We start from the raw sequence: 22,251 nt of genomic DNA on the forward strand, positions 1-22,251 counted from the left end.
TCTTAAAACTGAACGCAATGTGAACGCAATGAACAAAACTCTTAAAAGAGACATCCAAGAAAAAGAAAAACCTATAGACAGAGAACAAACTACAATGGCTATATCACCCTGAATCGGCCCCGCCTTGTCTTTAAAAGACAAACAGCCCAGTGACAGCAGATTTGTTACTGGAAACAACAGAGGCCGGGAGGACCTGGAACAGAGAGGGTTCACAAGGACAGTGGAAACTACAAGAGATGCTCTTAGGAAGGTGACTCTCACAGGGCGGGCGGTCCACACCGAATGCTCACCTCGAGGAACTAAAACCCCACAGCTGTGTTTCACAACAGCTCCAAACGAGGGATGCCACAAACACCTCAACAGTTCTGACACTGTGACACAACACCTGAGGAAAACACTTTACTGATGAAAGGGTTCATTTTGTCTCACAGGTGGGTGGCACAGTCCTCCATGGAGGGGTACCTGTGGTGGCAGAAGCGCAGGGCAGCTGGTCACACATCCCCATCAGGAAGCAGAGAGCAATGAACGCTGGTACTCAAGCTGAGCTCTCATTTTCCTCCTTTTAGTCAATTCAGGGCTCTAGCCCGTGGGATGATACCGCCCACATTCGGGGTACATCTTCCCCACGCTGCTGAACATTTCTGGAAAGGCCATCAGGCAGACCATGTTTCCTCAGTGACCCCAAATCCCCCTGAGGTTGACAGTGAACATTACCCATCACAGGGCAAGACAAACCCACGAAACAGCCAGGCACTGGCAGAACAGCTATCACGAACGCACTAGCTAGGTGGGGAGAATGGTGTGAGAACTAGGCTGAATGAACGGGAAGAATAAATGGCAGAGTAAAGCCACAGAGACAGAGCAGGGCTGCCGGACAGAGCAGGGGACCCTGCACAGTTCTGTGGGCCACGGAATCAGTCAACCTCCTGACACAGGTAGTGGCCGGACATTCTATCTGCAATTGCTTTAGAATCCCCTCCCCAAAATGCCAATTTGTATCCATCTGAAAATTAAATTTTGTCTTTCTTGGGGAATTATTTTAAGGAAGAAAACAAACGAAGCATCCCTGAAAGCTACCTAAGTCATAGATTCTGTTCATTTGAGTCTATCTAAATGTGAGCAACAGCCAATTACTGATGGCTAGGAATGGGGGAAGGGCCATGTGTATATGTGTGTGTGTGTGTGTGTGGTATGTACATATGTTTGTGAATGTGTGTGGTGTATGTGTGGTGTGTGTATATGTTTGTGTGTGTGTGTATGTTGTGTGTGTGTGTGTGTGTGTGTGTGTGTGTGTGTGTGTGTGTGTGTGAAGTGGGGGGGAGGGTGTGTGCATATGGCCCACCGCCTACCTGAATGGCTATTGTATCAAAAGTCTGTCCAGAAAAACCCAACAATGTACAACCTGGTCTTTCCTGGAAAAGGTTTGCCAACCTCCAATCTAATCTAGTGTTTGGGTAACTTAGTGATCAAAGAAAAAAAAAAGTCATTTCGTTTGATTAATAACAATTTCCTGAACAGTCACACACTGTCGTAGGATCCAAGGCCATTGTTTCAAAACCAAGATACTGAGAATAGAGCACTGATTTGCTGAGAATAGATACTGATTTGCTGAGAATAGAGCACAAGGGTCCTGATATGCAGGCTGCCTGGGGTCAAGGTACCAGTCACCTGAGGGCAAGGAAGGCCACAGCCATTCTCCATAGCAACCCCTGGAGAAACCATTCACCCCTCACTTACTTGTTACTGGAAACAACAGAGGCCGGGAGGACGAGGAACAGAGAGGGTTCACGAGGACAGTGAAACTACAAGAGCTGCTCTTAGGAAGGTGACTCTCACAGGGCGGGCGGCCTGTGTGTTGTGCCAGTCCTCCGGTTCCTGAGCACACGCATTCATGACACTTTCACGTGTGCCATTCCTATCATGCTAAAAGGAACTCGAGGTTAAAAGTAACTTCTCAATATTTAATGAAACTTTAAAAGCTGAAAATGTAAACACAAAAAGAAAAAGAAGCTGACTCACTGTTCCCCCAGCCTGAAGACAACCCCAAGCAACACAGGGTCAGTTATCACACTGCACAGGGAAGTCACAGCACTGCACAAAGCTGTCTCACTGCACAGGGACATCATCACACTGCACAGGGACATCATCACACTGCATAAGGCTGTTTCACTGCACAGGGCTGTCTCACTGCACAGGGACATCATCACACTGCACAGGAACATCATCACACTGCATAAGGCTGTCTCACTGGGCAGGGACATCATCACACTGCACAAAGCTGTCTCACTGCACGGGGACATCATCACACTGCACAGGAACATCATCACACTGCATAAGGCTGTCTCACTGCACAGGGACATCATCACACTACATAAGGCTGTCTCACTGGGCAGGGACATCATCACACTGCACAAAGCTGTCTCACTGCACAGGGACATCATCACACTGCACAGGAATGTCATCACACTGCACAGGGCTGTTTCACTGCACAGGGACATCATCTCACTGCACAGGGATGTCATCACACTGCATAAGGCTGTTTCACTGCACAAGGCTGCCTCACTGCACAGGGACATCATCACACTGCACAGGAACATCATCACACTGCATAAGGCTGTCTCACTGGGCAGGGACATCATCACACTGCATAAGGCTGTCTCACTGGGCAGGGACATCATCACACTGCACAAAGCTGTCTCACTGCACGGGGACATCATCACACTGCATAAGGCTGTCTCACTGCACAGGGACATCATCACACTGCACAGGGATGTCATCACACTGCACAGGGCTGTTTCACTGCACAGGGACATCATCTCACTGCACAGGGATGTCATCACACTGCATAAGGCTGTTTCACTGCACAAGGCTGCCTCACTGCACAGGGACCTCATCACACTGCATAAGGCTGTCTCACTGCACAAGACTGTCTCACTGCACAGGGATGTCATCACACTGCACAGGGATGTCATCACACTGCACAGGGATGTCGGGTGGGGCCTCAGCAAAGCCAGTGTGGAACAGCGCTGCACAGCTGTGGAAAATACTTATCTCAGTGACACTAGTGGGATCAAAACAAACTTCTGTGTCTGAGATGTTTTTGGCAGAGTTCAGCCTCCTTTAGTAAATACAAGCTCTGTGACACAAACAAAAAGCAGCTTCTTTCTACAGGTCAAACAATGGCTCTTGATGCTTGAAAGCAGCCCCTTTAGGCCAGTACCAGGGTCTACATCAGAGGACTTTGCCCGGCCACAGCTGGCCTTGCCTATTTTGACTTCTCTGGAGCTCGGGAAGAACAGCTCAGGGTGGGGTATCCTGTGCTATCTCCAACAGCTCTCACAGACAGCTCTACCCTGATGTCTTTCCTCAGGACAGTAACACTTCCTCTGGGTTCATATTAGTCCCCATCGTGTGCAGAGAACACAATACATATTGTACACACACACATATATGTATATACACACACATATAGATGAAAGGCGATACATAAATTATATATGGCATATATTACACATACACATATGCACACACTATGTATAAAGACCTCACTCTGTCCCCTATCTAAACCATTGCTCATGTTGAACTCTCTTTTTATCCGCCTATTTCATCTTATTCGTCACAAGGCCACACAACAGGCACCAGTTAAAAGGTGTTTGAATACTGAAGGAGCCCACTCACAAACGGAAAGGCTGTGTGTGTCCACATGATGGAACACGAGTGTCAGCACCTATCTCAAAGGGCTTTGAGAGTCAGCATTGGCCTTGCCATCTGACACACTGCTTTCCAGAGAAGGCTGTTCCGGGGTCTCTGGGTTATGTGTTCTTCTGCAAGGTCACTCTGGCTCACCCTTGTCAGCAGCAACTTCCCTAAGAATCACAGCAGGACTTGCTATGAGCCACGTGGAAAGGAACTGGCCCTTTGACAGTGCAGAATGGAATCTAACTGCCCAGAGTCCACTCGCTATTTTTAAAATACCCAAGAAGAGTCCCTGGAACCTGTTTGCTACATCATGAAGAAACCAAACCGTGTAAAGAGCCCACCTTGGACTTCTCAGAGGAAGGAAGCCTGCTGCCTAGTTTTGAAACAATGACCATGGTCTAGCCCAGCCACACCAAACCTGCAGGTAGCCCAGCACAGCAGCACCTTGCTGAAGCTGTAGGGGAACCCACAAGTGTGTGACACAAAACATTTTCAGGACTGAGGAGATGGCTCAGTAAGAAAGAGTTTGATGTGCTAGCATGAGGACCTGGGTCCAGATCCTCCATACTCTCATAAATCCAGACATGAGCAGCCCTGGGGTTGGAAGTGGGAGGAGACAGGGGAATCCCTGGAGGTCAACAGTCAGCAAATCGGGGCAGTCAGTGAGCTGCTGTGAGTTCAGTGAGAGACCCTGTTTTTTTAAAATAGTGTAGGGAGGGCTGGTGAGATGGCTTAGTGCTTAAGAGCACTAGCTACTCATGCGGAGGACTTGGGTTCAATTCCCAGCACCCTCGTGGTGGCTCACAACCATCTGTAACTCCAGGTCTAGAGGACCTGATGCTACATAGAGATTAGGACCACATACAGGACATATATGCAGATGCAAACAAAATGGTCATTCACATAAAATAAATAAATCTAAAAAAGATTTAATGAAAAATAAGGTAGACAGCGATAGAGGAAGACATTCAGCATCGTTTCTGGCCTCCATGCTTGCACATGTGAGGGTACACACCAGTCCACAAAAAAACACCATCATTTCCAAAATACCCCTACGTCATACAGTAGTGTTGTTACAGTGTGGTGGTTGGAATAGGCATGGCCCCATAGACTCGTGGGTTTGAATGCTTGGCTCCTGAGGAGTGGCATTATTAGGAGGCATGGCCTTGTTGGAGGAAGTGCATCACTGTGGAGTCGGACTTTGAAATTTCCTGTGCTCAAGCTATGCCCAGGGTGGAATCCAGTCTCCTCCTGGCTGCCTTCGATCCCAGTGTAGAACTCTCAGCTCCTCCTCCAGCACCATGCTTACCTGGACACCGCCGTGCTTCCCACCATGATGGTAATGGACTAAACCTCTAAAACTGTAAGCCAGCCCTGAATTAAATTTTTCTCTTTAAGAGTTGCCTTGGTTTCACAGCAATGAAAGCCTAACGAAGACACCCAACAATCAATAACAGAATGATTCTCCAGAAGGTAATTTCATAGTTCTACAAAAGTCTAAAGATCTGTCGCTCATTCTTTGCTTACTTGCCTGATCAGATTGGTTCACTTTCTTCATGTGCTTTGAAGAAGTCTGTGTGAGGAGAGCTTCCTTGCCTAAATTGAGTGGGACGTTCTCTAGCTGTGGACTGTCACAGAAACTCACGTATAGTTCCTGTGTCGGGTTAGCACAAGAGAGCCCTTGTCATTTCCATGAAGGGTAAGGACTGAACTCTGAGATTCCCGATGCTCGCTGTACTGGAAGCCTTGAGGAGGTACCAGAGGTCTTTATAGGTCTTTGCCTATCATGGGTCTGTAGGGGACCTCCTGTTCTTCAGCTCACTCCTGGTCAACCACAGCAAACTCTCTCTCTCTCTCTCTCTCTCTCTCTCTCTCTCTCTCTCTCTCTCTCTCTCTCTCTCCTCAAGGTATACCAGGGTCTGGCTCTGCTGGGACCCCAGGCATGGGTAAGGGAGGTGTGTAAGCCATGGTTGGTAGGCGCACACACCTCTTCACAGGGTAATATTGTGCCTGCTGGGGCAACACCATGGGCTACACCGACAGCATATAATTCACCCACTGCAAAGCAGTGGAATCCCAGGGTCTGGAGCTATGTTCCACAGAGAGATGCCTTCAGGGAAGCTGTGTTCGCCCCTGAAAATTCAAGCTGTAAATTACCTTTGACAAATTTGAAAAGGAGGAGGGACTCTGCCAGACCGCAGCTGGTGGTCTTGTTGGAGTGGTCTGAAGGGTGTGTGATTTGGCTTCACAAAGACTTACAGTCTATAATCCTGTCCTTGCCTGTGAAAAAAATCAAGTTGTGGCATGGAAATGTGATAGCTGACACCTGGAAGGTGGCTGACACAGCTTCCGGCCCAGGGATGGCCCCAAGCCCTCATCACAATTGAACTCAATCAAAAAAGAGAGAAAGCCCTCCGCCCTCCACCCTCACTCTGAGGTCAAGAATTGCAAGCCCTGCTGCAGAGCAGGAAATCTCCAGCACATGGATGAGTATGGCATGATGGTGAGCTTTCTACCACTGTGACAAAATACGTGAGGATCCACCAACTTAAAAAAAGGAAAAGTTGTTTGGGGGTCACAGTTTCCAGGTTCTGTGCACAGGCAGTTAGCCCAGTTGCTTCATTCAAGCATGGGATGAGGAATCACATCACGACCAAACATGTGAGGCACGAAGATACTCACTGTACAGCAACTAGGACCCAAAGACAAAAGTACAGAGGGGACTGGGTCACAGCATCCCCTCCCAGGGCATAGCCCCAATGACTTAACTTCCTCTCCCACCACAGAGGACCAACTCAAAGAGATGAGGAAGCTGCAGATGAGGAAGCTGGCTGTGAGCTCCAAAGAAGGCAGCCGCCTCCTAACATAAAAGGTGCAAGATGAAGCAGAGGGTAGAAGCCAAGGCAGTCATCCAGAACACCAAGCTAGGGCCATCGATAAAGATAGCCATACCAAGCCACACCTCTCAGTGTTAATAAAACTGACTCATGCTGGAAGAAGAAGCCATCTAGGGATTTCACAGCTAGAGGGGAGAAGCCAAGGACTGGTTTTTAGGCTTCAAAGCTCAGGCCCACTGTGATGGACCAATGCAGCAGTGACCTGGGCCCTCAAGAATCACATTAAATCCACTGTGGCCTGTTGGAGGTTGGTCTGATGCATGCCGCTAGCCTTCAAGATCTGGGTACACCTATCCATGTATGTAAACCTGATTGGCTAATTAAATAGCCTATACCTGGGCAGGGCCGAATGGGGAGGTGTGGATAAGGTTCCTGGGCTTGGAGAGGACAGAGAGAATCACAGGAGACAGGAAGAGAGGAGAAAGGAGGATGCCATGATGGGTTAGCATGGAGAAGAAATCATGTGGGCCTAGAGGAGAAAAGACTCCAACAATGATGTAAAAAGGTCCAGATGAATAATACAAGCAGGTACCATGGGATTATGGATGGAAGATAGTTTAGATGAGGAGGATTAAGGTAGATGACATTGGATGGGGCAGGGAGATGGACGGTGAGGCTACTGAGACAATGGAAGTGAAATATCTGCCCAGCCCCAGGTAAATAAGCAATTAATAAATCTAACAGGTGTCTGTATCTTGTTATCTGTGATAGTGGGTTAAATAACATCACTGTGATAATCTTAGATAATAAGTAATATATAGCCCAACACTTTTTTTTTTTTTTAAATTTACAACAGTGGCTGTGTTACATTAGGGAATCAAAGTCAGAAGACCGCACACAGTGGTTTACTAAATATTTCAGGCTCACTGTCAAGACAAAAACAAAAGTGGGGGCTAAATTTCCTTCCAAGGACTGAAAACTGCCAACAAGCCTGACCCAAGAGCTCTGACGGAGGCACACAGAGACTACTGTGTGCATGTCCTTCACACCTTTACACCATTCAGCAGTCCATGAGCTAAGCAGTCCGCGATGATGAATTATGAAGTTGACAGAATTTAGAATCACTGAAGCCACGGATTTCTGGACATTATCTGGGTCAGCTGACGGGGAAGTGGTCAGTGGTCAGTGCCAGCCCAGTGACTGGGGTCCTAGACGGAAAGAGAAGGAGAAAGGAGGGTGAACATCAACCATCCATCCCTCTGCTTCTTAAATGTGAGTGCAATGCAGCCACCGCCGCCTCACACTCCTGTGGCCACGGCTAGTCCATCAGGATGAACTGGACAGTCTCACTGTGGACCAACAAGCCAGGGACACCGAGGGTGAGCTTTCTGCTGGACCTGGGTAGGGGCACCGAGACCCTTCCAGAAAGGATCCATCATCCTAGATTCTAAGCACATGTGTGAGGGGCAGGAGCAACAGCCTGCGATGGACAGGAAGACAGTCCCTCCAACCCTCACAGATGACTCTGGGGAGGTCAAGACTCCAGTGGAGGAGGTCACTACAGACAGGAAAGGAAGCACAAGGAAGACCATGGGGAACCACCGGTGAGGGGTGGCTTGTCGCGAATGAACAAAGAAACTGGTTACTTGACTTGGGTCTATTCTGAGGGAAGAGACCATGATAAGCTTGAAATGACAAGAAAGGATTCAGAACATTGCTCAAACTCGGGGTTGAGGAGACGGTTGTCAGTAACGCTCTTGTGTTACAAGCCTGAGAGTTCCATCTCGAAAAGACACATCAAAAAGGCTGGCGTGGAGCCAGGCTGTGGTAGCGCACACCTTTAGTCCCAGCTCTTGGAAGGCAGAGATAGGCAGGTCTTTGTGAGTTCTATGTAGTGAGTTGCAGGAGAGCCAGGAGGGCCAGCCTTGTCTTTTAAAAAAAAATTAATAATAATAATAATAAACATTTTTAAAAGGCAGACATGGTGGTACAATTATTAATAGCTGTGCTGGGGAGTGGGAGACAAAGGAAGGGATCCCTGGGTCTCCCCTAACCTAACAGGTAAGCCCCAAGCCACTAAAAAGATCTTGTCATTTTAGAAAGAAAAGGTGGAGCGTACCTGAGGAATAGCACCGGAAATCGCCTATGTGTCCCCTCCACATTGCACAAATGAGCACCCACACACATACCTGTACACAAACACATAGAGGAACAGTGCATAAACTGAGCTGACAGGCAGTAATGGAACCTGAGGACGTTCCTGTGTAGAGTGCCATTCTCTGATGGTAAAAATACCCTCAGACATCACACACCGCAGAAGTAGTTCGTAGAGCGAGGAGGCAAAGGATGCGCCACACTGGCTTATTTTAAGAAGCTGCCACCACCACCCAGCCTTCTGCAACCACCACCCTGCTGAGTCAGCAGCCATCCGCACTGAGGCAAGACGCCCCACCAGAACAAAGATTATGACTCGCTCTGCTTGGCTCGGACAAGCATGGCATTTTTTAAAAAAGCAATAAAGACTTTAATTACAGTATGCTCATTTTTTTTTTTTTTAGATATAAGTCTAATTTTACTCTTAATAGACCCAAGCGTAGTAGCAACATTACCTTTCATACTGCACTGGGAAATCAGAAACCCTGTGTGACTAGCTTTCCTGGGATATACACTTCACGGCACCGGGCTGGAACCAGAGCCTCAGTGTCTCCAAAGCACGCCTAGATGCCTGGTTCCTGTTTCCTCTGCAGTCTCTCAGGTTCCGAGCTCTGCTGAGCCAGGAGGAAGGACCTTGGTGCCCCAGTACCTGCCCCTGCCTGGGGCGGCACTGACACAGCTGTAATTAGATTGAACTTGCAAACTGCTCCTCAGCTCAGAGAAAAGGCTATAAATACCTCCAGGGATTAGGAACCCCAAAGATAATCAATTATTTTCTCATCAAAAGGAGGCCAACAAAGAGGCTCTAAGGGTGGGGAACCCATAATTTACTTAAGCCTGGAGTTTTAAGAGGGCTTCCAGAGTGTTTAGAGTGCCACAGGGTCCCCGCACTAACCCTGCGTTTCTCCAACAAAAGGCCTGATAAGTCCTTTAATGGCTTGGGGTGGGGAGGAATACCAGAGTAACACTTTAATGATATGCGTTCACTAAATTCACATGTGGGCAAGGGGAAAGAAGGAGGAAGAAGAACGAGTGAACCTTGCCCAGGAGACCACAAAGGTCCCTGGGTCTCCCACTCACGTGGCCATGCCCAGCCTTTTCCACGGGCGAGCAGCTGGCCTCCCAGACAGAGGCCAGTTCTCACTAGCTCCTTACCAGAACCACACCAACCAACCTTCCCCCTTCTCCCAAATAAGCCAGCTTGTTATCCTGTCAAATGTGAGGCACCTGGACATGTTCACCCCTAGGATTCCACAAGCTCCCTGGCACACTCGGCTGGCCCCCAACAAGGCACTCAGAACACATGTGAAACTTTAACCCAAGGTCTTCATCCTTGTCCCTGAGGCCTGTGCAGAAGGAAGGGCCTTCGCTCCCCCACGGGAGAAAAGTTAACGCCAGCAAGTCTCAGACTCCTCCAGGAAACTCCTAACTGTAGTTCAGGGCTGCAGGGGGTGCCCCAGTTAGTTAGGGGCTTGCACATGAGGACCGAGCATGAGGATATTGGTTTGCACATGAAAGGCCCAGGTGTCCTCAATATGTGTGTTGTGGAGCCAGACAGGTGGTCCCCCAAAGCTCACCAGCCAGTCGGTCCAGCTGAGAGGGTAAGCTCCAAATTCCGTGAGAGGCCCTAGTTCAAAAAGACAAGGTACAGAAGGAATGAGAAAGACGCCCGAGCTTTAGCTCTGGCTTCCAACACGCAGACACCCACGCTCACCGTGGAGACGCACGGCACACACAGAGAGCGGAGCACATTTTCCTCTAACAAGCAAACCCGAGAGGAAGTGGCCGCAAAGGCCGTGCAAAACTACTGACAAAGGAAAGGAGCGTGGGTGGTGACAACAAACAGGACCTCAGGCTGCACTTGTAGGAGGAGATGCCTTACACACACGTGTGCCACAGGTCGAGGTGGGAAGGGAGCTGTGCTTTGCACATCATCTCCATCCATCCCAGGACACACCAAGCACTGTCACACCCACTGCAATGCAAACCCCAGAAGCGTCCCGTCTTAAGGGATCAGGCCCCACAAGGGACTAAGTATACCCTTCCCGGGCCCCACCTCTTAAAGCCAGAGCTTTGTTACCTCATTTTTTTTTTAAAAAAACAGATTCTTTTACTTTCTCTGACAAGTTCTCTAGATCCAACATTTGTTTGCTGGCAGACGTTGTGACCCACCAGATTCTTCCAGGAAGGCCAGAGGAAGATACTGTGCTCATTGCCTAACTGAGCCTCCCACCCCCAAGGGTTACAAACAACCCATTCACCCTTGATCACTTTTTTAAGGAAAAGAAAAAGCAGGTCTTCTAGAGACAGAAAGGCAGTGTTTCTCAGCCTCTAGTCTCCACACCTGCTTCTCTGGGGGGGGGGGGGGGTGTACGTGCACAGACGTGCTCGAGTGTTGCTGTGGAGCATCGAGGTCAAAGGAGAAGGCTTCAGATACCGGGGGAAGGGGTTGGGGATTAGAACTACAGATGGGTGCTGAAATCCAAGCCTCAGTCCTCTGAGCCCAAAACCCATCTTTCTGGGGCAGTTTGGGGGTTATTTGAGGTGCTGGGTTGGAGCCCAGGCCTCCCACAGACAAGGTAAAAGTTGCACCACTGAGCTGCATCCCATCCTCAAAGACAGTTTTCAATGCTGTCTACATGGTACTGCTGAAGGGGCCCCCTAAATCACACCCCTCCATCTGACTGCATCTGTCAGCATCTGGCAGGTCTATGGAACTGGTTCCTCTCCTGGCTTTTTGGCTGGAACCTTAGCTTTGGAGCGCTGGCGCTGCTGGTCCCAGCCAAGACCACTCCCGCCATGGAAAGAGCTCGCTTCCACTTCCAGTCTGCTAAAACGTGGGGGTTTTCCCCACTTAAGTGAATGTCAGGACTTAACCAGCTGGAAATTTGCATGCCCTGAGTTAAGTCTGGAAAGATTGCGGACCCTTTTAAAGCACATTTTCTAAACTGAGCCACAGTGTCCCGTGCTGCAGAGGTGATTAATGGATCGGGAGCCCGTTTTACTGCCTTTGCAGGGTAGTTTTTGTGTTGCCAGGGAAGGCTCACTAAGCCTTCTAACAGAACAAGCTAACAAGAGCCCAGAAGGCAGAACAGGTCGTTCGCAGAAGCTCTGAGCCCACCTTCTGCAGGAAAGTCCCAAGAGCAAGCTTTGTAGCTTCCTTCGCCCCATTTGTCAGTGGCCCCCTCCAAGGAGGCAGTCTTCACCAGAACAAAGGGAGGAGGAGAACAAAGGGGTCAAAGGGGTTAACAAAGATGCCTCTGCCTCTTAGGAGGAGGCTGGTGACAGGGCCGAGGTCAGGCACTCAGGCTGGCCCAGCACCCTGCGCTGAACAAAGCCTGCCTTCTCAATAGGTCTTCATCACTCCAGGGGTGAGGCAGCCTCAAGAGCATCCCCCTCTGGGCAGCCTGTGTCTCCAGCCACCTGGGCCTGGGCTACTGCACAGGGGTGTTACTCAAGACACAAAGGAGAGGGCCAAATGCCTGGGTGAGAGAGGACCTGAAAGAAGACTGGAGCCCTCACCAAAATGTGAGGTGGGGAAAGACATCATCACTAGAACTGCGGAGGGTCCACCGCCTCCCACCGCTGCTGGGAGGGACGGGCAATTTCTAAGGAAAGTGTCCATAACCTCAAGAGATTCGAAACAAGACCGGGGTGGCCTGAGCTGAAGTTGAGAGGCTTGCGTCATCACATCTGTCTACACAGCGGGTTCTAATCATCATCAGCTCTGCCTCATGGTACCGGGCATGGTCTTCCCCTACCTCGTGGACTCGCTCCGCAGCAGGCTCTGTGTAGTCCACAGCCCAACCCCAGGCTCTCTCTGCATTCTCTTCTCCCCACACCTAAGATACATCTCCAGCCTTCCCCACGCTGAGGGTAAGCTTCCTTTTTGTCCCATCGCCTTTCCTCTGGGTTGTGCAAGAGGGGTAGGAAGCGCCTGAGGCAGCAGCTTCTCTAACTCCATCCTGGGAAAAAGTGTCTCTCCTTAAAAAAAAAAAAAAAAAAATTAGGTTTTCCGTCTGGGGGTAGGAAGGGTGTAATTGCAGGGCTCTCAGTGTGTTGCCTGAAGCAGGGAGATTAAACAGATGAAAGGGAGAGATAACTTTACCTGCCGGCCATCTTTCTTCTCACCAGAGGTCACGAACCCATTACTTAACATTTAAAAGCCCCAGGAGGAGCCCTGGGAATACGTAAATACCAACACCAGCAGCTCTCAGGGTGGAGAGACTGCCTGTGTTCCTTTTATCCAGGACGGTCAGGAAATTCAACCCCTTCACAATCCCCAGGAAGGCAGTTTTTAATGTCCCTGGCTCCCACGGCGGACCCACAGAGGAAAGGCCTCAGAGAACGCCCCCAGGGCTGGGACTTGGCTGTCATCCTGAGGGAAGGTGGACTATACTGGAGGGAAGCCTCTTGCTTTTCGGGTTTGGGATTATTCTAACTTAGTATGTAATATTTCAGAGGGAATGACTCTAAGACCTGATGAAGGCCCTCTCTCCTCTCTCTCTCTCTCTCTCTCTCTCTCTCTCTCTCTCTCTCTTTCTCTCTCTCTGCCCCCCCCCCATTCTAGCCTTATGATAACAGCAATCCTTTGTCGTTGTTACCTGAAAGCCAGACAGGACATCGGTTCACAGGATTTGGCCTCTCTGGGCCTCCTTCACACCCTCCCCTCCATGCTGGGTAGAAACCTCTTACCTGGATGGAAACTTCACTGTTCCAGATGCTGGGAAGTTGCCCTAAGGCTCTGGGCGACTGGGCACACCCCACTATCCTCCAGCAGAACTCCCTTTGTATACATCTTGTCAGCACTAGACAAAGAGCTACTTCCTGGAGGTCTCATTTCTTGACTTGGGGATCTCCTCAAGGTCAACCCCTTGCCAGCTGCTTTTTATAGAACCAGATGCTCCATTTCTAAGTGACTATGGGCTTAAGGGAACTTTAAGAACAAGCCAAGCCACTGCTCTGCAAGAAGGAGACCTTTTGTTACGCTTGAAGTCCTCTTCCAGCGAGGGCCAATGGCCGTGTGTCTTGTGGAGACACTGAGGGGCTCCTTGACCTAAGTCCCTGTCCAGTGCAGGCAGACACCAGCAAGGCTAGCAAGGAGGGGAGGAAGGCAGAGAGGATGCTCCTTACCTCCTCAAAAAGGACCTGACAAACCATGTCCCTGTGGGAACAGGAGATGAGGTAACCCATCAATTGACTAGGAAGAAACCGGAAGCCCTAGGTGGACCCAGTTCTTGGGGTGTGTTCTGCTCAGGAAGCAGACTTCATTCTTCACCAAAGAAGATGAGCTGGTGACGAGGGCAGGACAAGTCCAGGCAGCTTGGTGGCGTTCTTTCCCAGTTTGAATGTTTACAGCTTTGTCCATTTTTCTTTGCTCACTAGCTCTGAACAGCAAGAAGGTTCTCCCTAGGACCACAGGCTCTCCTTGGTTGGAAGAGAGACTGTAATAAAAGAGAGAGTTGGGCCTGGCTCCCCCACACCTCACCAGTAAAAGGGAAATTGGCAGATGGCTCAGAGGCCCCAGGATACTTACTGAGAGCAGTAATGCTTGGTCCTAAGCAAGCTGCCAAGTGCTGGCCCCACTCCCAACTCTGAGCAGAAGAGAAGGGGCGACAGGCTGGGAGTCCCTCCCTCCGGGGCTGCTGTGCATGGCGAGCCAAAACCTGCCGGAGGACACTCTATGAAGGTCCCTGCCTGGAATCTGTGTGGCCACTGTTGCTTATGGGTGCTGTCAAGAAAGGCCTATCATCACAGCTGGTGGCCACATGGTTCATTAAACAGTGGAAGAGGCGGGGTGGGGGTGGGGGGAAGGTATCTCTTTTGTCAGGTAATCTGAGCCCAGAGCCTGCTGGTGCTCCCACTGAAGACACAGACAGAAACCACCTCCAACACCTTTCCTCCATCTCTGTGACTCCTGGCAAAGCCACCGACAACTAGGGTGGTCCAGCAGATGCTACTAGACTCTGCAGCCAATAGAGCATCGCATGAGCATCCAGAAACACAAAAGCCGTGGCTGGGGATGTAAGGGCATTGGTGGAGTGCATGGCTGACACGAAGAAGCCCCTGGGTCTGATTGCCAATGCCACATAGAGCGGGCCTAGTGCGTAACGGTGATCCCATCCCTGGGCAAAGTGGAGGGAGGAGGACCAGAGCTCAGAGGTCGACCTAAAAAGTGAGTTGGCGGCCAGCCTGGACAGAGACTGTGTTTCAAAACCAAACACCAAAGGCAACTTCAGACAGAGGGTATCTAAAATCAGGCTTTGGAAAGAGCTGATCAGACCTGCACCTACTCTCACAGTCTCAACCTTTGTGCACCCTCTATAGAGCCTCCAGAAAGAGAGGAGGAAGGTTGTTATGCATGTTTGACACACACAGGAAGACCCCTTCTGCCACACAGAAGCAAGCCCCTGAGCAGTCTTGGTTTAGACCCAGACCCTGGCCCAGCGCTGGGGCGTGAGGGCCACTATTCCTTCAGCCATGCACCCACTGAGCTGAACTAGAACACACAGATGGTCCTCTACACAGTCCCTAGCATTTGTTCCTTGACGGTTCACAGCTGGAGACCCAGGGAAGAGAAGAAAGGGACTCCAGAAGGGACAGATTCCAGCCAAGAAGCCAAGTGGCCAGTCAGAAAACTGAGAACCTCTTTCCCTCAGTTTATGGGAAAGTCCAAAGGGAAAACCAGAAGTTGGAACAGCTCTCAAAGACTGCCTGTAGGGTGCCTCACAGGCCGGTAGGGCCAACAGGCTGGCTCTCAAAGACCCACAGTGTCAGCCAGGCTAGGTATCTTCCTGCAACAGCTACCATTCCCACAGAACCAAGCGAGAAACCCAAAAGCCTGACGGTGTGGGAGCACAGCATCATTCCTGTCCTCAGCCACCTGGTCCCAGCCAGCCCCACCTCCACTTGCGGGCCAAGGCTGGCTTGGGGCTCCTAGAGGCACACAGAGGTGGTTCTGCCCACCCGAAACCTCAAGGAGTGCCACTGAAGATCTCTCCAGCTGACAGTGATCACAGCTCAGAGAACACTCACTCAGCTTCAGACCAATGAATGGATGCCAAAGAGCAAGGTCCATACACTGACTCCATTCTGGCGATCCCACGGTTCTTCCAACTGGAAAGGGGGCCCTTTTATCTCATGAGCCATTTCCTTGCCTGCTTTGGGGCAGACATCACAATTCTATGCCTGACACAGATCATTTGAAATGGTATTTCTGGAAGAAACACTGGTCGTGGCAGCTGGGCTGTAGCTAGTGAGATACCAACTGCACAGCCCTCGCCCTCACCGTTAAGCTCTGGGGCTCCACTGTAGAAGAGCAGACTGCTGAGCTATATGTGTAAGTGGAAGTCTTTCGAGAAAATAAGAGAAATAAAGAATCACCCACTTGAAGATGTCCCCTGTCTCAAGCTACACAATGCTCTCTGAACCTCTCATGGGATTTGCAGAGTGTCATCCACTTCGAAAGGCCTCACCAAAAAAACGGCGGTCACATTTGAACTCATGCTTCAAAACTACAGGCCAAGTAAACATTGATTCTTCAGAAATTACCTGCCCTCCTCTGCAAATGGATAGCCCAGGCGTGATGGAGTACGCCTTTATTCCCAGCACTCTGTTGGTAGCAAAAGGTGGGTCTCTGACAAGCTTGAGGCCAGCCTGGTCTACAGAGTGAGTTCCAGGACAGTCAGAACTATATGGTGAGACCCTGTCTTAAATAAAATGAAACCAACTAACCAACCAACCAACCAACCAACCAAAGAAAAAACAACTGGAGAGAATACTTAGTGGTTAAGCTTACAGTTATGAGCCATCATATGGGTGCTGGAAATTGAACCTGGGTTCTCTGGAAGAACGGGCTTTTAACCGCTGAGCCATCTCTGCAGCTCCTGAGATGTTTTTCTAATAGAAATGATGACATATTTGTCACTAGACTTGCCTGTAGGCATTCTGTGTTTTTTTTTTTTTCTTTCTTCAGCATTGCCCTCAATGTGAAAAGGGGATGATAGGAAGGCAACAGGGCCTTTAATCTCTTTTCAGGTGTGTATGCTGCAAATTTGCTTCCCTGGTTATCAAGAACCTTTGTTAAATTAGACACCAAGCGACTTTGCCCTCTGTTCAACAGGTCTCCACCCTTTGACAGAAAAAGAGTCACCCCCCAATATAAGGAACCACTTAGCCCTAAAAGAAGACCATCACCGGTCCCCCCTCAATATTTAGTGATAGAGGAAAGATGGGAGCTGTGGCAATAATATATTCCCCTGGGAGTAAACTCTCTCTCTCTCACACACACACCTGACCCCGATTCAAAGAATTGCCCCATACAAACCAGGCTCCAGAAGTTGTACAAGCCTATGTGTGAGAACTCAGAAGCTCCATAAAGGTCAGATGTGTCAGCTCTGAGAAGAAGAGAACTGGAGACAGCCGAAGCCCCAGGGAGCTCAAGCACCAGCCACACTGGTCCATGCAGCAATGAACAACAAAATCTGCTTCCCCTCTCCCCTCCCCCCACCATCTCAAGATGAAAGGTGAGAGCCCTCATAGGAGGATGTTGACTCTGATCTGTACACATGAATGTAGCCCTCCACACACACATCGTACATGCACACACAGCATACACACAAACACACATGGTTTTCCTACCTGCTGAACTACTTTAAATTTTTAGACAAGCGTTTCAATGTCGTCCCTTTAACACTTCAGCATATTTTGCTTGCTGAATGCTATGCAAGATGTTTGCGTCTGTATCTTTAAGTGTTCATTCTCTCAGCGGTCTACTACCTCACAGTAAATGTCGTCACACAGCTTAGCACTTCGATAAGGCAGCAACTGATTAGTGAAGGCTTCTGTATGTGAGAGGTTCCACACCTGAAACGCAGCTCCTTTGGGCTGTAGGGTGAATGGCCCCACCAGCCAGCCCCGAAAATTATGCTACAGGTTGTCTGCATCCTTCACGTCTTGACATGGGCTCTGACCTTGGGCAGCCCGTTTCTCTTGCCTGTGCCTCTGTTTCCTTATGTGTCTACTGGGATAACTGACAAGGGTTGTCAAAGGAACCAAGTGAATTTACTATACATGAAATGCTCAGAGTGGTATCCAGCCCTTCATTGGAGGGACTTAAGTATGAGGCCTTTCCTCCACGCCTCCCTTATCTGTGACATAAAGTAGAATGACCAATGCTGTCAACTTCTGCTTGGTATGAGATACCAAAGACTAAATGAAGAGCCCGTGTCCAACACTATGGAACACACTGCTCAACTCTGACACCACAGGAAATAACTGACAAACGCCTTTCACATCTAATCTCCTTTTAGAAGCCACTTCTAGGCAGACAAGACCTAACACTGCAATGTGTAATACAAGATATCTATACCTGAGACCCCTCAAGGCAGCTTACCCTGCCTTCAAACCATATCCCAATCCCCCAGAGACCAACTGCCTCATCACATTCAGAGAGTTCCTCCACCTAAAATTGTGGTTATGAGATACACAATGCAAAATATACTATTTTCAAGTGCACAGTCCTGCAGCTTTTAGCCTTACTGTGGTTTGAACCTGATGTTCTTCAGACTTCAGTTTGGAAGGTTGTAGAGCCTTCGGGAGGAGGGGCCTGGCTGGCAGAAGCAGGTCCCAAGGCATGGGTGCTTAAAGGATATGACTCTACCTGAATGAAGAAGTTTATAGGGGTTACTAAAAGGAAGTATGAGTAGGGATTAGTTACAAGTGTGTGGATGACTCAAAGGCAGCTGCATAACTGAAAGCCCATCCACATAGGTGATGACTAGCTCCATGCTAGACCTAGGAGCTCTGAATAGCTTACAGACAGCTCCCATGGGGTAGGGTCTCCTCTCCTCAGCCATCCTTACTGTTTATATAACCTCAGAGAGGGAGGGACTTTGTGCATTGCATAAGTTTCAGGGACTTCCTGAGACTTCTGAGTTGTGCGCTTCCTGAGCGGTAAGGAGGCACTAACATCTTAATGTGTTTCTATGCAGAATGGAATGTTTTTAACACTGGGGAAAATGCTATATAAGAGCACTGAAGCAGAGAAAGACATCCTCTCCCCTTTGTCTTCAGTTCAGTTGTTTGTCAATAGAAGCTCATGTCCCTTACCCACCCATACCAGTAACTCCCAACAAACATGTGAGAACTGGAATTGCTTAAGCATCATTAACACATGTCAAAAGTCTCCAAATCATTCAAGAATATCCAACCGGCCTCCACTTTTGACAAACATCAATGTTTAATGTTTCCAGAAAAGATAAAAATCCATAGGACCCAATCAATAGAAGCTGGGTCTCAGGTAGGGAAGGCCTTCCAAGCTGTCTCCCTGCCTCTGGAGGTCAACTTCCTACAGATCACTTCCTGCCTGACAAAACCACACCCCACTCGGACCGTGGCACCTCAGACTTCCATCCGACCTTGCCAGTGCCAGCATGCTAAGCAGATTCACAGCCCACCTCTGTCTCCCACATCTTCCAGGCACACCTCCAGGCCTCTGCTTTTCCACAATGCCATCCTGCCCACTCTCTCCCCAGAAACGTTTTAGGACAGCAAAAGTCTCACTTTCCTCAGATTCCCATATCGCCTTGTAAAGTCCTGGGTATCCCCTTTCCTCATCTAGTAAGCCCCAGCCCTCCCCAGACCACGCAGCCAAAAGAAGAGCCCACCGTGCTTTGCCGGATCTCCACCCCCTCACGGGTGCCTGCCCACACCAGCCTGCTCCCCACTCGTTTTTTCCCCCTACTTCTGGTTCCCATTAGAGAAATTGCCTCATCAGACATGAGGAATAGAGAAAGAGACTCACCTACCCCCTTCCTCTTAAATGCTAAGCTCGTAAACTGGCCAAGAGAAATGTTCAGATGTATATCGTAATCCCTATAAAAGATACTTCCAAGGGTACTCCATTTTTTTTTTCTTTTGGGCTTAGAACTGATTAAACAAAACAATGTTCTGTCCAAACCTGCATTTTTCTTATTACTTTCTAATCATTTTACCACCAGCATAAAGGCCTGTTCTTTTCCAACACTGGGCTCTTTAATCATCCCTGACAGGCCTCAGCTTTCTGCTTGGCCAGAGCCCAGCAACACCGTTGGGCTCTCAGCTGCCTCTTCACATCCTCCCCTGCGAGTAACACAGCTCATTGAAAGACTGAGTGGCAGAACGGGGCCTCTGCGCCTCGTGAAAGCTGTTCTCCCATGTAGCAAGCCGGGGTGTGTCCAGGTGACTGCTGTGTTGGATTGGGGGAGACCCCGCATCCTGGCAGGTACTGAAGGCAAAGTAAGCACAACCCCAAGTAAGCAGAGAGCTAAGAGTTTTCAGTTTCCATTGCATTTCACGGTGAAGCTACATTAAAAAAAAAAAATCCTTTAAACTATCCTATTAAGTTTTCCCTCTGCCTTCAAATACAGTCTCTTCTTTGAGATCAAAATTATCTCACAAGAGATGTGGGACAGATGTTCTCATTCCGCGTGTGTAGAGGGAAAAAGGTGAATGGGATCAGCTGGAGCATTCTCCTCTAAGGTATCACCACTGGTTATTGGGCTAATAAAAGGTGTAAGTCATCCCGGGGGAGGGGTGATAAATTCAGCACAAAGTTCTATCTCTGCAGGAAGATTTTAACCTATCAGAATTACAATGGCACCCAGTGGTGTCCTGAGCAAGCAGGGCTTAGAAGCAAGGAGAGGAGCCACCTGGCCAAAAGCGGCTTAACGTAGGGGGAACCTGGGCAGACAATAGGCTTCCAGAGCTCTGAAGTGAAACATAGCTGAGCAGACACAGAGGCATGCCTGGCATGAGGTCTGGGGCCCAGCCTCACTCAAAAGCCCGCTCTTGTAAAGACAAACACTACAGGCCTTGGAAGGTCCACCCCAATGCTCTAAGCGGGAGGTCTGGGCAGCAGGCCACAGCTGACCCAGCAAGGACAGCCCGCCTGTGAGGGAGCCCCTAGGCCATGCCATCCCGATGAGGGCTAGTGCTGAATGAGGTGGTTACGTGTGCAGAGGCCAGCCCTGTGCCTGGAGCTCCGAGAGCAAAGGGAAAAGGCCCGAAAAGTGACGGCGGACCATACAGCAACCTCAGTCCAGACCTGGCCACAGTGAGACCTGCCAACCCTGATGTTTCCTTGGGGGGCATCAGTGGGTCTCCCTGACTTAAGGACATGTCAGAGGCCACTGAGCCATGTGCAATCACCCAGCTCTGGGAAGAGAGTCAAGATGGCTTTGTCCCTTGGGTGAAGCGGTGTGCATCTGGTTCCTTCTCTGCAAACAGTGTGGAGAGCCCGAGGAAGGGCCTCCACACCAGACTCCTAACAGAAGAAAGAGACCTGGAGACAAATCGAGGGCCAAACTCTAGATGTGGTCATCTGGCACCCCACACCCAAACTCTCGAATCTCCAGCGGACAGTGCCTGAGTCCCCACAGTCTCACCGTGCCTTCTGTAAAAACGGGGTCCTAAAGTACCCCTGAACCTTGGCTGCAGCTGGAGACACCTCAGGCACCTTGAACTCTGCTCTTCACCCCATAATTCCCTGTGCTCCTGTAGCAACTTATGAGGCAGCTTCTGCACAGGAGAGCAGTGAAAAGGGTAGCCCCGCTTCAGCAGGTAGGCTGAAGACAGACAACAACAGAGGCAGGGTCTATCCCAGTCTGTCCCCTTGACCTTGAACCTCTAAAAGAGCCCAAGGGGACCTTGCCAAGGATGCAGGAAGACCCAGAGGCAAAGCAATATGTGTCTTGATGTAACGTGCTTGAATTAATTGGGCAAATTAACTAAGTGGCTGTGCATGGAAAGCCAAGCCAGGACAGAGTTTTCTTAAATATGTGAGGGGGAGCAACAACAGCAGGGTCTTGGGGTCCTATTGTGTACTCCGTGTGGGACCCTGGAAGAATGGCCTCCATCCTCCTCCACCGAGGGGCCTGGAAGGCTTGTGAATGTCACAGGCCATGTGGGTGTCACCTACCTGTTTCCCGGGGTCACAGGAGCGCAGGTAAGGGGATGTCTCTGTCAGGAGGTCAGGGAAAGCAGGTCTGCTCTGGAGCAGGCAGGCAGCTGCAGGACACAGCAGAGGACCCCACCACCACCACCACATCATGGAAAATGGGCAAGGCACGGACAGGTACGGAAACTGTCTCTATACTGCCCTCCATATTGCCCTCACCCCGACACACAGCTGCCAAGAAACCACACATAAACACACATGCACATTCACAACACAAGCCTCAGTACACACATACACATACCGCATACCACAGACTGTGTGCACACACTCATAAATACACACAGATCAAAAACCTCACTCACAAACGCAGGCACACAAACACTACACAAACATCGGCACACAAATAAATATTCACACCACATACAGCATGCACATTGTAAATATAGATATGCCAGGAAATCACATGAGAGTGAACAAACCTGTGCTGTGTGCATGCATGCACACACATCTGCACAGCAGACACTCAGCACCACATGCATATACACATATACATGCATGGACAAACCAGCAAACTGCACACACACATTTAGACATACAGGCATGTGTACAAGTGCGTACAAGCAG

General features: G+C 49.6%; 2 protein-coding genes across 7 annotated transcripts in view; both read right to left on the reverse strand.

Annotated features, from left to right (window-relative positions):
* Ror2 (receptor tyrosine kinase like orphan receptor 2) overlaps positions 1 to 22,251 on the reverse strand; it is a 160,555-nt gene that overhangs the window by 103,213 nt on the left and 35,091 nt on the right. The gene's annotated exons all lie outside the window — the stretch shown is intronic.
* LOC132649159 (uncharacterized) overlaps positions 1 to 22,251 on the reverse strand; it is a 52,115-nt gene continuing 29,864 nt past the window's right edge. The window contains exons 1-3 of one of the 3 annotated variants that reach the window (XM_060372307.1): positions 9,146 to 22,251; positions 8,656 to 8,725; positions 1 to 7,744 (exon numbers count right to left, since the gene is read on the reverse strand). The exon at positions 9,146 to 22,251 is cut by the window's right edge and continues 29,864 nt beyond it. In XM_060372307.1, the coding sequence (XP_060228290.1) occupies positions 2,016 to 2,972 (957 nt within the window). In that variant the 5' untranslated portion in view covers positions 2,973 to 7,744; positions 8,656 to 8,725; positions 9,146 to 22,251 and the 3' untranslated portion in view covers positions 1 to 2,015. The other 2 variants (XM_060372305.1, XM_060372306.1) reach the window with 2 other exon arrangements.

This window comes from Meriones unguiculatus, chromosome 19, assembly GCF_030254825.1.
Source record: "Meriones unguiculatus strain TT.TT164.6M chromosome 19, Bangor_MerUng_6.1, whole genome shotgun sequence".
Classification (NCBI taxonomy): domain Eukaryota; kingdom Metazoa; phylum Chordata; class Mammalia; order Rodentia; family Muridae; genus Meriones; species Meriones unguiculatus.